Source organism: Macadamia integrifolia, chromosome 2 (genome assembly GCF_013358625.1).
Source record: "Macadamia integrifolia cultivar HAES 741 chromosome 2, SCU_Mint_v3, whole genome shotgun sequence".
Classification (NCBI taxonomy): domain Eukaryota; kingdom Viridiplantae; phylum Streptophyta; class Magnoliopsida; order Proteales; family Proteaceae; genus Macadamia; species Macadamia integrifolia.
The window spans coordinates 30,032,033-30,050,367 of NC_056558.1; the positions used below are offsets into that span (position 1 = coordinate 30,032,033).

Sequence of the window (18,335 nt, forward strand, 5' to 3'; positions counted from 1 at the left end):
AAACTATATCCTACATGTTTATAACTTGTGATTTTACATCGCACATTTGGGTGGCTGGGCCACTCAGTCTACGCTTGCGGAAAATTAATTCAACTTCCTTTGTGCAAGTAGTAAGGTATTTTTTCTTCAATAAATTGCTTTCTAGATCTGACCTTGCTTGGTTTTTAATGTCTTTGCCATCACTATCTACTAGACTTAGAAATGATGTAATTGCATCCATTGCTAATCCTAACCCTGATTTCATTTTAAGGAATATTCATTGATGAATTTTTTATCTTAATCTTTACCCTGCAAGTCTAAATGATAATGTCTTACTCGATACAGATGATTCGGCCAGCTTGAAAAAAAGATTTCCCACCCCCTTATCTGACACACCCAATTTTGGTTTGTGTTGGTGCAACTAATTTTTGAAATCAGCTTCAGGATAGGCATATGGAATTTTCACATAGGATCAGTTTAGGATCTTTGAATCAAATACTACTACAATTACTCGGAGATGAGCAATGAAAACGGAAGGTATTTTGGAAGGATTAATGATGGCAACTACTAGAGGATGGAATATACATGAAGTTTGGATTGACAGGGAATTACTTCTTATTCTATAACCTACTAAGGGAGCATGGCCTCTTCTTATTCTATAACCTACTAAGGGAGCATGTCCTCTTCTCCATTTTGCAACCTTCCATAAGATCAAAGAATTATTAGGATCCATAAATTCCATCACAAAGAAGCGGGAAGTCACTCAACCATGGACTTTATTTTCGACTTAGTTTGTAAATCTGCCAACGGTAATAGGGGGATATGGACAATATCAAGATGACGTAAATATTTTAGATAATTAATTCTAGTTTTTCTTTTAAAAAAAAAGTGTCCCACCTGAATGGAGAACTTGATCCAGCCTCAATTTGAATGCATTTTAATTACAAATTTGAGGCCACGTTGGATTAAAAGTTTAAAACTGATACATTCAAAGCCAAAATATGATACAGAGCTTGAGAACAGCTTTCAAACATAAACCCATGAACTACCAAGACCGAAAAAACCAGCGGGTTTTCCTAATCTGTATTCTGTTACAATGAGGAAAGAAGCAGTTAGTTAGCTATCCAAACAGCAGATCGAAGGAATGAGAGTCAAAGTCACAAGTAATGGATTTTGTTTTTCTCCAAGCAACTGAGAATTTAACTGATGGTTGATAATTATAGTCATAGAATGGTGTTCAAGAATACAAAATATTTTCTATAGTTGATCCTTCGGTATGTTTATCCCCAAAAATTTCCTCCTATAAGAAATTTCATGAATCTCTTTACTGTCAGTAGTATCATTAGCTGTATTTTGTCTTCAAGGCTTCAGTGCAGTTATCTTCTGTTAGAGCATGTTTTTTTTTTTTACTTCATCACCTTCTCAGGCATTCATACTATCGGTAACCTTTGATTCTACAGGATCACACTGAGATTGAACACTGGGAAAAGTATCCTCTGAGACACCATCTTCAGTCTGGATGGGCAGGGTGGAAGTAGAGGTTTGGTGCCCAGGCACTTCTTTTGGAAGCAAAGATTCCGTAGTCTCTATCTCAGCTCCCAAGTCAACAGACAGAAATGGAGTAGTTACTTTCTTCAATGCTTGGGACTTTTGTTCACTGGGAATAGTATCCTTGGAGATGCTTTCTTCAATATGCATGGACAGAGAAGTGTCACAGATTTGCACACTACTTCCTCTGTGGAACACACCTACTGGTTGACGGCACTGTGATTCAGACTCGATATGTCCCTCGGTCACTTCAAAGACATCAGTTTTTGCCCTCCCATCCAAATGTGAAAGTTCAAATCTACCTGGAATCTCATCTGAAAGTTTAGCTGCTAAATCTTGTGGTGTATCACCTTTTGGAGAAGCTTTCTTTTCTAACAAGTTGGTCACTTCATTATTTGGTTGGGCAGCTACAGTCTCGGGTGGATCTGACACAGGGATGCAGTTTAGTTTAACTTCAGAGCCCCCCGAGGTCAAAGCATCATCAGCATGCAAGCCAGGCTGAAGTTCTGATATCATCGCATGCGATTCAACTTGGTTAATCTGGTCAATGGATTCACTGCCCGGCAGTTTCTCAATAGAAGGTTCAATGCTAGGGATGAATTCTGAATCTTCGGATGTGATTGAATTTTTCAGGGGCTGCTTGATTAGAGCTGCAGCTTCATTTTCCTGAAATATCTCAGCTGGTGCAACAGCTCTGTCATGCACCATCTGTAAAGGTTGGGTTGCAGAAGGTTCACCCTTAACCACAGGCTGTACTACTTGCTCTGCCTTGACAAGTGAGGCTTGGTTGGAACTATCAAGTTCTCTTGTGAGCAGATCAGTCTTGTCATCAGGCAACACATTGGCTGACTTTCTATTTTCTCTCTGAGGTGCAGCTGGCTGCAAAGAATCCTCAATCACCTGACTGGCATCATTTAGTGGACCTTCAGGTTCTCTTGCGGGGAGTACAAGCTTTTCATTAGGCAATACATAGGTTGACTTCATAGCCTCAACCTGTGATGGAACATGTACCATCTGATTGATATCACTTGGCACTCCTTCAGGTTCACTTGTGGGAAGATCAGACTTGTCATTTGTCAACAAATCAATAGACTTTTTCTTCTCTATCTGAGGTGCTGCTGCTGTTTGCATAGAAACTTGAACCACCTGGCCAGCATCGATGGCCAGTCCTCCAGCTTCTCTTGGTGGAAGACTGGACTTGTCATTTTGCATAACATCAGTTGACATCCAGTTTTCAGTCTGAGATGCTGCCACTTGTGAAGAAACTTGGACAGCATGATTGGCATCGCCACTTGCTTCACCTGCCACTCCTTTGGCAGGTCGGCTGGGTGATATCTTGGCTTTATTATCCTCTGGTGGCAAGGAATGGGGTGCATCTCTTGTGGGATGACCAGACTCGTCATTTTGCATAACATCAGTGGGCGTCCTGTTCTCAGTCTGAGATGCTGCCGGTTGTGAAGAAACTTGATCAACATGATTGGCATCATCACTTGCTTCACCTGCCAGTCCTTTGGCAGGTAGGCTAGGTGAGCTCTTGGCTTTGCTCTCCTCTGGCTGCAAGGCATGGGGTGCAGTTTTTGGGACATTGTTAGTGTCATTAACTTCTCCCTTTGAGAATGCCATGGGATTGGCCTGAGCCTGTGAGGGCAATAATTGGGGTGCTCTAGGGACCTGCTTGACAGGTGGAGAGACATTTGACGCAAGAACACCCTCATTCCCTGAAACCTTGACAAGTCTTCCATTATTTTGCTCAGATTGGAGGTTGGTACCTTGCACCTGGGTTGGCAGGGAAATCTCATTTCTTTTGAACATCTTGACATGTGGGGCCACATCATTCGCCACAGAAATGGGAACGGACAACCCTGGTTCAAACACAACACCCCTCAAAACAGTATTGGTGTTGCCAACCTTGACAGTGAGCAAGTATCCAGCATCAAATGACCCTTCAAGGGCACCAGAAACAACCTGGCCCACCATGGCATCATCAATTTGATCTACCCTACGACGTCGGTTTCTCCTCACCATATCAGTTACAGGCAGAGATGTCGAAGCTGGCTCCCCACGGACCAGATTTCCATCCTTTCGAGGACGGCCTCGTTTCCGCTTCACTGGGGTATTTTCCATTGGAAAAGAATCAGTCCCTTGGTTCTCTTGGCTCATGTCTCAGGAGCTAATGCAGATTTTGGTTCCTCGCTTATCTGTATGGTATTTCTTTCCTGCAACAGAAAGGCATTCTTCACTGACTCGCTAAACATAATACACCTTTGAAAAGAAAGTGTCAAACAATTGAGAATAAACAAATAAATCTAACAAGTAATGAGAAAGACATCAGGCAAGAGCACCAGTTTGCCTACCTAACTAAAGGTCTATGCAAAGCAGGTGGTGGTGGGTACTGCACCACTTCTGAATCAACGACATTTCTCATGGTTGGCCAATATGAAGCTTAAGCGACAGTGTCAATAAATGCCAGAATATCTGAAGAAATGCTAGCACACACATGCCTTCCAAATATTTGCAAAAAGCTCAGCTCATTCATTATTTCTTATCTTGACTGGATTACCTATGAAAAGTCAAATTCGTGCAGACTATACGAGTCAGTTTTTGCATCTTCAATACCCATGTAGGAAGTGACATTTATGGTATGGAAACCCTAGAACTTCATAATACTATGGTATTTTCTATCAACTCCCTCCAGCAGACCCAGACCTTCAGTTTATTCTATTTACTAAAATATTGTCCAAGGAGAGTAAACTTAAAATGTTTCTTCATATACGTATATATAAATTACGTATACATATAGTTAATTTACATGAACAAAGCACCCCAGTTCTATTTCTTCACTACATCCATTTGATTTGTATTTGATTCAGAAATTAGGATTTTTTTTTTCTTTTTTTTAATATAAGAAATACTTCAAACAAATTAGCATAAGTAATAAATGCAATACCCTATTAGAAATGCCTCTTTTAGTCGCAATATTTTATTCATATTAAAGTTCAAAAAGCAAGGAGGAAAAACACACACACAGACCCAACTTGGCTCAAGCAATCCCAAAATGGATATGTTTTGGAGTTTAATGAAGGAATTGTTCCCTCAAGACATAATAATCGTAATTCCAATATGCAAACATATGACTCTGTAATCTGCTGATGGCTAGAGAGTGAAACTAAATGTGAAAATGTGTCCAAAAAAAGCCCCCCCACCAAAAAAAAATGTAGTAATAATAGTAAAAGTACATAAATTTAAATCGCCACAACTGTTGCACAAATAACAGAAACCACCTTCATTAAAAGATGGGAAAGTGTGGAAAGCTCCACCATCTCAAACTGTCTTTCTATGAGGATATACTAACTGGAAAAACAATACTACGACAGTGTTCACAAAAGACCACAAACGTCACCACTAATCACATCAGGCTTTGTCCTGCACTTCTCATTTTAATATTCAACTATTAGGCCGGTAGACAGCATGCATCGTGGAATGCTGGTTATTTACTAACAAAGAAAAAGTAGAATCTCTGGATGGATTATTGGATATGAAATAATGCACGAAGAAACACCAAAGCAGAACATCTGAATATAATGCCAGAAAATGATTTCACAGAGATGCAATTTGATTTAGTTTAGTCAAGGATTTAGTTACAGTATTTAGGATTGGATCTGTCTAGGACAATACCAAGTGAGCATCGGACGTCAGTCTGGATCGAAACTGATGTCGATCAGCCAACCCAATGGTGATATTTGAAATCTTGTTCTAATATTCAGGTTCTGACTTACAAAGTGTTTTTAAGGTCTTTAATGCTAGCATGTCGAAAAGGGTTTTGATTGGAAAGGTCCCTTGATTTCATTTAGAGAGGAAAAGACCACCCACCACAAAAACTAACCTGCAGGGAGGAAGACAATGTCCAGTGATAGGTGCTACTCATCTCAATACCACAGCATCCAATGGATAGAGAGTAACAGTGTCATACAACAATAAGAGATGTAAAAAACGACAATAATATGGCAATCTGAACATATTGGTTCGCATACAATTCCGATAATGCACTCAAAGTTGAGAGAAGATGAATGAATCGTCAATCATCAGTTCATCTGCAGCACATTTTGAGAGGCTTATGCCTTCATCCTTTTGATGTTTCAGATCTAATAGTCATCAATATTAGCCAAGTTACTTAGTGGGGTACAGTTGCCACTTCTCTTGGAAGAATAACGGAAATAAAAATCAAGTAGCTCATAGATTTGAAATTTTAAAATAGAGCTTAAATGGTCATTGCTCAACAACTGATTAACACCAAATGACTCATGTATGCATTCATGGAAAATTCCTACCAAATATACTTTGTTATCAGAATTCAGAAAACATTATTGGACTAGTAGTTAAGACATAGGCAATAGATATTTAATATAGATCTTGTCTATAAGCTTTTGAGAGCACAGGATCAAGTGATCTAGACAGCAGATATGCTAAAATATAATTCCACACCGATACTACTAAAGAGATGGCAGAACTCTTATCAACATAGAGCTGCTTTCTAAAGCAATGTCCAAAAGGCTGGAAACCATATGAATTGAGGCTCTCTAAAGCATATAAAGTGAGTCTCTTAAATGTAAGGAAATCAGGATTCCAGCATGCCTTGATGTAAGGTTGGGTCATGCAGGAACACTTCCTTGGATCAGCTTGAACACGTTTGAGAGCCCAGATTGAGATCCAGGTCCAATCTTGAGTCTTTAGTCTAGTAGGATATTTTAGGACTTTATTTATTAGGAGATAGCTAAAAGTTAGTAGTTTCCTTAGTTGAGTAAAATTAGTTTTCTTAGTTTCCTGGTTGGTTAATTTCTATTTCTTGTTTGGAATTTTCTTTATATATTGTCTTGTAACCGATGATACAGATTAGATTGAAAAAAGAATGAATTGAGTTGTTGGTTGAAGCCTGTGTGGCTTTGAGCGTGCGAACTTCCTCCCCTTCCCCCCCCCCCACCCCCCTTTTTCTCTTTCTTTTTGTGCAATTCCCTATCCCCTGCAACTCTTAGTTTCATCTCAGATTTTCCCTTCTCCAAACTGGCCCTCCATCAGTCACAGATGACTTAACCCCAGGTAGGATCCCTTAACAACTCAATAAATAAGATTCAAGTACTAAATCACAGATGACAAATCAACAAACCCAGATCTGATATGTTGATTTACAGGATTTTAGGTCAAAAGTCAGAATTCAAGGTTGACATCAAAAGACCTTTGATGGTTCTGAAACTTCAATCAAGTGGACATATAACAAACCTGGATTAGTAATAAAAACCTCAGATTATAATACTGAACATATGCTGAGATATTAGATTGCTTAAATCTAGGGTTTCAGATTGAGAGATTATTAAATAATAGACTAACCCAGATTTCAGACCAGCCTCAAACCTCCATTGAGTAGTCGTCCCCTTTTTAATGTGGAATTGTATCTCAAAATTTGGGAAGCACCCAGCGGCTGATATGTGAGATCGATTGGTATAGGGTTTCAGCAAAACCCACCAAGAGAACAGAATCGCAGGATGGTTTGAAGCAGATTCCCGTCAGCAACTTCAGAAGATATTTCTCAGCCTTCTTGCAGCAATCAAAACTGTTTTCTTCAACTGGAATTCACCATTGATTGGTCCCCGATGGCAGCAGATTTCAGAACTCTGACCCCTCATGGAAAATCAATTGGAAAATAAGAAGAAAATACAAATAAAAAGGAATAGGTTGGGTTGATTATCTCTCTCTTAACTAGGCATCTCACCCCACTCGAAGGACTCTCACCTACTCAAGGAATATTTTGCCGCACTGCATCTCACAGTTCAATGACTATCAAACAAAAACTCATCTCTCTCTGTAAATAATAATAAAAATAATAAAAAGGAAAAAGTAGAAGAGAAAAGGGAGGAAGAGGAGAAAAGATATGGCTTTAAAGGAGTCACAACCGTGCAGTTGAGACAGCCCACTTCGTTCAATATATATGATCATGGCATAAAAACGGAAAAACATAAAGTTACTATTCACGAGTTATTGTTCACGTGAACAGTACCTGTGAATACTTTTCACGGCACTGTAGCACTCTCAATCATTGGCAGCTGAAATAAAAAACGGAAAAACATAAAGTTTACTATTCACGAGTAACTGTTCATGTGAACAGTACCTGTGAATACTTTTCACGGCATTGTTCACTTAAATAGTGCCATTTAATCAATAACTCATAACACTCTCAATCGTTGGCTACTGAAATTCAGCAGGTATATTTATTTATAAGTTCCAATCGGTTACAGCAATTGACAAATCAGACCTTGTCCTAATTGGAACTAGCTACAAAATAATCCCAACCCCACTCTAATTAACAAACTAAATAGTCCTAGTAATTACAAACTACTAATTACTTGAAACGAATCTAATAAAAACCCACACTCACCAAAAGGTCTCCAGCTCGAGTCTCCTGGATGTTACCTTCCCCCTCCCCCCTTCTATAGTGTACCCATCTAAAAAAGAAAAACTAAAAAACTAACATTAGCTAATAAATCCTCACACGCAAAGAGAAAAGCTTCCCTAAAATATAGGAACATGCGAGCTGAAAGAATCTTCCACATTTTTTTGGATGAATAATAGAAGATTCTTCTACACACAATTGGCAATTACTCTCTAACTTGTTGTCCAAGTAGCTAGCCCCATCCATATGATCTTATCAATTATCTCCCCTCTTGTCAGGCTGGTCGATAGCTAATAACAGTACTCAATCCAGCTGGTCAATATCCTTTTTGATGGCAGAATCAATATGGGCCGAATGTGGACTAACAAAAACAACTCAGCCTTATCCCAACTAAATGGGCACTAAATATAGGCAGAATTCCTTAAAATAAACCCATAACATGGGCTAAATAGGAACCAGCTTTGGAGCCCAATCGATGGACTTGGGCTGAATTATGCCTGTACCCGGAGCCCATTCCACCATGTCCTTTTAACTGCCGCAAGGCAGTTTAGTTGAGGCCCAAATTTGGCGAACAAGCTGTGATCAACGGTCAAAATTACAAGCCAATCTGATACTCTCGTGTTGTTATAGAAGTTTAAAAAATGTTTAAGAAGTCTATAAAGTCAGGTAAAGATAAACTCAATGAGAACCATTGAAAAAATTAAAAGGAAAGGAAATATATGGTGGCTTATACAATTAATTCGATAGTTTGCTTATCACTGGGGGTTTTCAATAGTCTATCCAATGGTCGACCTGCCAAATCATCAATCCACATGGATGAAAGTAGCAAGTGTGATGGAAAGGATTCCTAATGCGGGCATGGTGGAATCTTTCTCCCATATATTAAATAACAATGATAAAAGAAAACTTTGGTCGGTATCCTAAAGCAAGCACCTAATTGGCCATCTTTTTTCACACATCAAAGGTGAGTTGGACACAAAGAGAAGATGAACTTATCCAAAAGCCAATGGCAAGGCACGAAGCTTTGACAGGATTTAATAACCCAAAATTATAATCACTTTATAAAGGTGTGTAATGATTTAAAACTGAATTATGGTCAGTTTTAAATTTTGAGCTATTCAACCCAAAAATTTTTGGTTTAATAGCTCAGAAGAGTCCATAAATTATGGTATTTAGGATCTGCTAAAACCATTTCCAATGCAGTTAGAGTTTGGTTTATCTTCCAATTCCTTGTAGATACTTTACAAGCTATAGTTTATCCACCACATATCTGATCTACAGTGCATGTCAGAGAATGTAGCCTTGGAGATTCCATTCTCAGGCGGAGAAATTTAGTAAATATTAAAAGAGAGTTTTGGTAAATAATGCAAGAAAAGTTTACAAAGATTTGTATCCTTTCGTCTTTAGTAATGTTTCTCTGAGTTACTGATAAGCCCCCCTCTTGTTCCATGTCTTGATCCATTTTTATCACCAACAATACACAAGCTTCTAACGTAAACCAGATGAAACATTGAACTAATATTTTTAGTACAAATTTCAGGAGAAAAGTATAGAGTAAGGGGCAACCATTTCGGGTGATAGATGTATATATATATATATATATAGAGAGAGAGAGAGAGAGAGAGAGGGAGAGTTTCAAGCGATGCGAAAGTAAAGATTCAAAAAGCAATAACTTTTGTTAGTCTTGTTGCCACAAAGAAATCCATCTGCATGATACATTTGTCGGCTATCAATGAAACTGCTCTCGATTAATGTCATTTTTAGTACCCTTTGCGTTAAGTATTCGATCGAAACAAACAAACACGGAAGAACTCGGCCTCAGGAATAAATATTAAAAACTATAGGGATTCAAAAAGGACTAACCTTTCCTCGGCTTCAAGGACTTCCGCCCATTAGAGCAGCTTTAAAGAATGTTAGCGAAAAAACATCTGCAAACCCTAGATTTGCAATTCTTCCCTTTCAGTCGCAGTGATGTGTAATGATCCCTTCCACCCAAAAAAAAAAAAATGTGTAATGATCCCTCTCTCACTGACTCACTCCCAGGAACTCTCCTCTTCTAGGAATTTGCGAAAGAAATTGGATTTATTAATTGATTTGGGATTTTGGAGTTGGGAGTCGGGACTTCCTGCCTTCTATTGGTAGGATATTTATGGCCGTTTTTTATATTAGAAAACAAAAATCCATTTCCTTTTAGGGTATGTGCCCCTTTTTCACTTCCATGAAGCCTTTTAAAATCTCATCATATCTATGGTACCCTGGTCCTCTGTATGGACCGTATGCCCCAACCTCTATTTTTTTGGTAGGACCGTATACCCCAACCTCATGTAGATGGAAGTTGCGACGGGAGAAGTGAATCATGGGCGACTCACGAGTCACGGCAACACGAGTCCAATCGCTAGGTGCAGTTTGGTTTGGTTTGGTTTGATTTGATTTTGATTGCGTGGAAGTTGAACCGATTTTGATCGGTTATTAGTACTAGCCAGTCTGAAACCAAGCGTTTTGAAAATTTTGATTTTAATCCAGTTTGGTTTTTGTGTTGTGGGTTTGTCAAATTTTAGTGTCTAATTCAATTAAACATTTCTTCCATGGTTTGGCATATAACCCAATATATGTCGGTGAGTACTTACAATATCTTGGCAACTACTATGTACACTCCTATAGTCTTGATGTTCAAACCTCTTTCTTGTTCACTTGATAGATTCCGTTTAGGAAATGAGAAAGGCATCTTGGCATCTACTTGTTCATAAAATTTGATGCCTTCTTCATAGTTACAATATTATAAATATTTGGGTTTTTATCTAGGCAGATTGTTCTGATAAATTTTGCCAAAAAAAAATAAATAAATAAATAAATAATAGGGAGAAAACCTCATTCAAATGGCTCCAATTTTGGGGATAAAATTCCTGCTATGTCAGTAATAGAAAATTTTATCCCCAACTTTGATAAGCTTACCAAAGTGACTCATTTTTATTGTAACATATAAAATGATGATATGGTAATTCTGACCGTTAAAGAGAGAGGGTGCATGACATAGGTTAAAGAAGTTTCAAAATTCAAACCCTAGTTAAATCACATACCTTGCCGTGTAGTGGCATGCATTCTGATATATGTCGATGATACAAGCTACTATACACCATCCCATAGGCTTGAATCATGCCTCAAATTTCTACCAAAAAAAGCATACCTCAAAATTTTTTTTTTTTTGGTAGAAACATACCTCAAATTTACCATATGATAAACTTTGAAATTTAGATTCCATGTGATTATAGGTGGATTTTTTCCTATCAATTGGGGCCTTCCTTCACCACCCCAATGGGGATGGTCTACAGGGTTCATAACTACTCCTCTTACTATAGGACGCTTGCCTAGCCAAACTACCCAAACTTTTTTGGTTTACGCCAACACCCACGTGCCTATGACTTCGTTTCCCAAGAAATCCATGCAAGGAAAGATCCTGAATTTGAGACTTTCTACACAAAAAATATTCTTTTAAACTAAGGTATTTGTCTTTGATGGCGGCTCAAGATCAACCTTATGAATACCTTATATTCGCTGAGGAGGTTCTACCCCATGGAATTGCTCTTTAATGGAATTTTAGCTATAGTTATTCTTGATCGAGAAACTATCGATTTTTCGCTTGGTGGGTCGAAAAAGCCAGATATTTAGAGCAATTTGATAAATTAATCAAGATGGGAGGCTGTTGACGAAAGTTTTAAACTCGATAATATTAGATATGTAGGATTATCGACTAGAAAAAAATTCGATAGATAATCCATAAGGCTTTTGGTTACAAGGGGAATTGAAGGAAAGATAAGTGAAATTTTCAAACTTAAAAAATATTACCCCATAAAATTATATCACTAACTCCAAATCATTCCACATTTGGTAATAAATTTCACTTTACTTTACATACAAAACATTTCGTTATAAAATTTAAAATAAAATTATATTTAAAATATATTGTTATAAAAAATGGCAAGAAATTTAAATAGTTTATACAATCACTTCGGGAATGATTATAAAAGTTTTTTTTTTATTACAAATATTTTTTCTTATAAGTATGAAAAATTTTAATTCTCTTCCCTTTAAATTTCCCTTGCAATGAAACACAGCTTAAACAATTTTCAAATTTTGCATTTAATAAATGAAATGGACCCTTAGAGCCAAGGAGAAGAGTAGGTTTTGACCTAAAAATCTGCCTTAGCTTTATGCACTGAGCTGAGTTGTCGAGGCTTACTTTCACTATATTCTACGCTCTTATATACTTCCCCCTTGCCCACTCGACCCCATGTATACCATGCCCTATTAAATATTCGGGAGAGGATTCCCTAAAGGCAGGGTGGCCCTTTTGGCAGCGTGGAGGCAAATGAAAGCACACGCGGAAGTATTAACTGTGATGTAATTTTTTTGTTATTCATAAGGAGCGGGCCAATGTCTAGGTGCAAGGGCTATGCTGCCTTTCAAGCTTCTATAACAAAGGGTACAAGTCTCTCTAGCATCCACCTTTTACTTCCGACTTCACTTCATAATCCTGAAGGCCCTGCCGTTGTCCATTGTGCTTAGATTATACCACACCGCACACATGGTCCCATAAAACGTAAAACCATCAAAGAGGTGAAGGTTGTGAGTTTTGAGTGTAACGCCCCCAAATCCACCCTAGGTGTGAGGGTCATTACTCAATCACAGGATCGCTTGATTGTAGAGGAATAAATAGAAACTGAACCATAATCCATATATTTCAAATAAACCTCAATATAATTCTCACCATCATCATAATTTATACAGCGAAGACTTAATTTAAAATCATAACCATCGTCATAATTTATAAATTAATGCCTCTTCCCATTTTTCTTATTGATCAAAAGCCATAAGGTGAAGTCTTTTCAGCCTAGTTTATCATCTCCGATTTGTGATTTCTTTCTCCCCATTCTAACGTGTCTCCCTCCCACAGTAAGAAAAATAAAAATAAAAATTCAAAGAGGATAAAGTTTATAGTTTGAAGAAAATCATCTAATCCAAGTTCCCAATGGATTTAAACCAATCAAAAAATGACCTCTTTTATTTCATCTCCATTCATGCAGCTGCACAACTTCATGTCAATGCTTCACCCCAACATGGTTCTTCGTTACTAGCTAGCAAGCACCTCATGAGGTTAATTTACTGATCAAGCTAAATTAAAATTACTACTAATTGATTCTTCCCTAAATTCTCTTCATGAACACTCGTGCAAATGGACAATTTCATATAAAGTTATATCAGGTGACTTGTATGAAATTGTGCATCTGCACAAGTGTCCATGAAGAGAATTTAGGAAAGAATCAATGAAGCGTAATTTTAAGCTAACTTGATAAGGAAATTCATCTCATGAGGTGCTTTCTGATCACAAAGTAAATGTTGGGTGAGTCATTAGCATGTTGCGCAACTGTATGAATAGAGGTGAAATAAAAGAGATCAATTTCACGATCGGTTTAAATCCATTGGAAGCGTTCTATTTTAATCCTCATTTTTATTGTTCTTAGTGAGAGAGGGAAGCATATTAATATATGAAATAAATGAATCACAAGGAGATGATAAACTAGGCTGAAAAGGCGTCATTTCTTGCAGTGATGGCTGGTGATCCATAAGGAAAATGGGAGGAGGAATTTCTATGAAGTTGTGAACATGGATAAGTGATGAAGGAAAAGATAGAAATTGCCACGACTAGTTGAATCCATGGTGAACTCTTCTCTCAAAATTTCAACATTTTCAATACACTTTACATTTTATCCAAGATTAAATGGTTTTCTATAGCCAGTGACTCCTCATTGAGTGTCATTCAATGCTCTTTGGTTGTTGGTAGTGGCTATTTTTTTTTTTTTTTTTCCTTCTCTCCTAGAGAGACACATCATTTGGGCCTCGCTGGACAGGTTCCTCTATTATTATGAGATTTCTACTTTCTCTATTCTATTGGTTGAATGAGCACAACCTACGAGTATCTCGATGTGGTCCATAAGTGAGTGCAATAATTACTAGAGGGGCTGAGGGACTATTAATTTCATCTTGGGGATTGATTCATAAGAACCCCTTTGCACTATAGGGGTTGATACAATCTTAAGTATAGTGATCGCTAGCATGACTCAACCCTACTATCACTTTTGAAATATATATGGAGTGTATTGGAATATCGAGTTGATGTTGTTGTTCAATTTCAAGTGCATTACAAGTAGAGCCTTTTATTTCATCTTGTTAGTGAATGATTTAACTATTTGAGATTATCTTTTTACTGTATTAGTCTCTCAAAGCATACTTTGGTTGTTATATTTTACTATTACTATCAATAGTTTAAATTCAGAAGTTATGTGCCTTTATCTTGCAATATGCTATTTGTTGAAATGGTACGAGGGAAGTATTCTACAAGCTTTGTAGCTAAGAGAGTGTATCAAACTTGTAGAGGGGAAAATTCTAAAAAAAAAAAATTAACTCTTAATATCACACCCCGCTCCCGTTTGTATATCGACTGTGTGAATAAGACACTTACCCATCTTATATCTTTACCAAGATCTCTGTTAGCAGTATCTTAAATGTCACAACCATAACAAAGTTGAACAAACTAAAACCAATGCAACGAAAATTAGAATACATATATGTAAAATCAACTTAAATCAGTTGGGGAAGAAACAAATGTTAGTTATATTACATAACATGTTTCATCCTTCACAAAGTTTCATCAAGACATAAATATAATATCCCACAAGTTATCATCCGAAAATATGACATCGAAGAAGTCGATAGCTTCACCCTCATCTCAAGATGTAACATAAACACAAGTATCACAAGCACAATCTGAATCATGTTCCTCGGGCTCTAGTGTTCACCAATCACTGTTATACTCAACCATGGAGGAGCAGATGTCACTGCCCATTGACACGACGGTACTTACATCATCAAAAAAAAAAAAAAAAAAGGTAATACACTCATGGTGTGAGCTCTAACTAGTTCAATGAGAGATGGGGTTCATGCAATCATGTACAAATAAGCCACGATGTAAAAATGATGCAATTCATTTCAATTTATCCACCTAGCATACAACTAAATTAGGTTCATGCCACTAGAACACATTAAGGCATGTTTGATTGCTTGACTCAAAAGAATGTAATTTTGTAGAATCGTGATTCTTGTCAATATATGGTGTTTGGTACCCCAAGAATTAGATTTTAGAAAGAATCTAGCGATTATTGATTTGCACTTTTTTACACATAGAGTGATTTTTATGAGATCTCAAATAGGAATCACATGATTCTTGCCCATGTATAAAAGGGGGCGATTCTTGAGAGAGGCTAGGTTATCGGGCTTGATGTTGAGGAGATCTCAGAACGTTGGAGGAACTTGTTCGTCGAGCAGCATTTGCAGCAGTGGGTCTTCGTTGAGTAGCTGCTCAGGTTCAAAGAGATCGATCAGGTACTCTCTCTCTCTCTCTCTCTCTCTCTACTCTTCTTCTTCCTCTCCTTCTCTGAATCAGCATCTTTTAGATGTAGTTTTGGGTAAAAAACAAAAATAAATCGAAAACCCTTAACCATGGCTTGACTCTCTTCTTCGTTACATCAGAACATTGGTGGAACTTGTTCGTCGAGCAGCATCTACGACAGTGTGTCTTCGTCGAGTAGCTGTTGCAGAGGTTCAAAGAGGTCGAAGGTACTCTCTCTCTCTCTCTCTCTCTCTCTCTCTCTCTCTCTCTCTCTACTCTACTCTTCTTCTTCCTCTCGTTCTCTGATACAGCATCTGCTAGGTGCAATTTTGGGTAAAAACAAAAAAAAATTGAAAAACCTAAACCATGGCCTTACTGATTAATTTGTTTTCAGGTTTTGCAATTAAATTGAAGATCAAACTTTTGACTACACAAATTATATCCAAAGGTTAATCCCTGCACTCTCTCTCAATCAGTTTCAAGCATGGCTCTGCTTATCTATTTTTTTATTAATCCTGATTCCTTGACTCTTTAGTCAATGGAGTTAACCAAACCCAGCTGAGTTAAAGGCCAAGTCTGACAGAGTCCAAGACAATTTCTTCTTATTCCTACCCTACTACCCAAGGCCAATAAAGTATGACAAGTTACAAGCAATATGTAAACCAATTAAGAGACTCGTGATGCTACGAGTAAGGTTTGGATCATTATTTCCTATTAACGCACAAATGACTTTGTCTGGACAAGGAGAAGAGTTTTTTCTACAAAAAATACGGGTTTCGGTCCTTCCAATATTATTATGTCTCTTCCCAATTTAGATATTGTTCCTCAAAATTGTGATCTAGTCTTCATTTGATGAGAAGTTCAAATGAAATAGAATCAAACAGTGCATGTCTTGGTTGTGAAATTGATGATCTTGAGCTGGAAAATGGTGACATGGGAGTTCAATTTATCTAGATTTTGAAAGGGCCTTTAAGGATCAGAGATGTTGAATTGCAATGGTATGAAGTAGTATTGCTGCAAAAAATTGATAAAGTTAAAGGGCCATACTGTAGATCCTTTGAATGAGAAACAAGTCACAATTTTGCATCAGTCATCATTTTATGTTGTTCTGCTTTTATGGATAAAATAGTACTTTAGAGTTTAGATACATATTACATTTTTTCTCTCTTTCTATGTTTCTTTTTTTTTTTTTTTTTTTTTTTGTTCAAAGATTTACAAATATAATTTGTCATCATGAAGTAAATGGATGACAGTATGGTAATAGATAAAGAGAGAGAGAGACCATGGGATGAAGTGATGTTGGAGGATTTATATTTGGTAGAAGTGGAAGTATTGGTAGAACTCTTCCTTCTACCCCTATTTTCTAACCCTTTCTTATATGATTTTAATTGATCTCTGTGTTTCTCAGCCCCACTGTATGGGTGGTTGTTATGGTTCAAAACTTCACTTTCTTTCTGCCCAAAATTTATTTTAGATTGTTTCTTTTGATTCTATGTATGTATTTATATTGGTCATGTTAACATTCACCTAGTTTTCATTTGGCGGACATGCAAGCTGATGAGATAGAGGATAGTTTTCCCATTTAAGTGGTCTAATTTTAACTCAATATTACAAACATGCCATGGATCTTCTAGTGGCAACACCATTCTAGTGACTCAAAATATTCAAGAAGTGTACCTTCAGTTTGTCCAAAATATTCTACGCCTGTTCAAGGTTGGCCTAGATCAGCTTGTCCTAGTGGTAGTGGCAGTGGTAGAGAGAAGGGAAAGAAGGGAGGGGCTGATAGGATATCAAGCCCTTTGAAAGCAATAGCTTCTCACATTGGTCATCTAGTCACCAATGAATCTAGCGATGACCTCACAGATAATCTTTTCGATGCAATCGATGCGCTCCCAACTATAGATTTCAACAAAAATTGGTGTGCCAAAAAATTCTTCATGAAAAATCGGGAACTATGCAATCTGTTTTTTAAAGCGAAGGACATTGGAAGACACACTTGGTGCAGTAAAAAATCTTCACATTCAGAAATGAAATTGGATAGGAAGGGAGTACATTGGAAGACGTACTTTAAGCTAGCTTTTTAATTAAGTATTATGGACTTTTTGTACTTTAAGCTATATATGTATATGTAAAGACTAAGTATTATGGACCTTTTCTTTTAACCCCATAGTTATTAAAAATATGGCTGGATAATATAGCTTTATGGTATTTTCTTTTCATTTAATAATAAAAAAAAAGGCTTTTTTCCTCCAAGTGATGGCAAATGAATTAATAATATAAAAAGTGTTAGAAACTAGTGTATGGACATAAAAATAGCATTGCATAGTTGTGTACAAAAATAGAAAAAGAATTACATTTTAAAGGCAACCAAACAGTTATTCAGGGCGATTCCAGGTGTTTCCCAAAGACAGAATCATGGTAACCAAACAGTTATTCTGAGAGAATCACCCTACAAAATCTGTAGTAACCAAACAATTATTTTTTCAGAAATACAATTCTAGGGAACCATACTCTATGGAGTTACATTCTTAAAAGATACTGTCTCTATAAAATCAAGCAATAAAACGCGCCCTTAAGTAATATCGTTGGTCCTAGAAATCGCACACTGGTCACCCAGCAAAACAAACCCTATTCATGATTAGGAGCCTGTCGGTCCCTGGAATGCAACTGTCGGTCATCCAATAAACCTCTGATAACCCCCTCTTGGCTGTCATCGCACCAAAATTATCATCGGCCATGTTAGATTAGTTTCTGTTTTCAATAACAATCACATCGTACCACAGAAGTGGTATTCCGGAAGGGTTCATCGAACAAACCACAATGGGTTATCCAACACCTTAACCCCTATTGGCAAGGGATCATAACATGGAGAATATAAACCTATTCACAATAATATACATGCTCTTATTGTAATATATGTAG

At 37.2% G+C, this 18,335-nt stretch overlaps 1 protein-coding gene across 5 annotated transcripts; it reads right to left on the reverse strand.

Moving 5' to 3' along the window:
• Nucleotides 1–1,025: 1,025 nt before the first annotated feature.
• On the reverse strand, nucleotides 1,026–10,093 carry LOC122069691. Of its 5 annotated transcripts, XM_042633777.1 has the most exons (4): nucleotides 9,833–10,093; nucleotides 5,203–5,410; nucleotides 3,882–4,087; nucleotides 1,026–3,743 (listed from the first exon to the last, which is right to left on the reverse strand). In XM_042633777.1, exon 4 carries the CDS (start codon nucleotides 3,685–3,687, stop codon nucleotides 1,402–1,404), a length of 2,286 nt encoding a protein of 761 aa, XP_042489711.1. In that variant the 5' UTR covers nucleotides 3,688–3,743; nucleotides 3,882–4,087; nucleotides 5,203–5,410; nucleotides 9,833–10,093; the 3' UTR covers nucleotides 1,026–1,401. The 5 variants fall into 5 exon arrangements, with proteins under 5 accessions (XP_042489711.1, XP_042489704.1, XP_042489714.1 ...); XM_042633770.1 differs by lacking the exon at nucleotides 5,203–5,410; XM_042633780.1 differs by lacking the exons at nucleotides 5,203–5,410; nucleotides 9,833–10,093 and adding an exon at nucleotides 6,910–7,979.
• Nucleotides 10,094–18,335: the final 8,242 nt, after the last annotated feature.

What these genes read in the sequence shown, in the direction of transcription:
- LOC122069691 (XM_042633763.1), bottom strand. Translation starts at nt 3,687, where the DNA reads ATGAGCCAAGAGAACCAAGGGACTGATTCTTTTCCAATGGAAAATACC.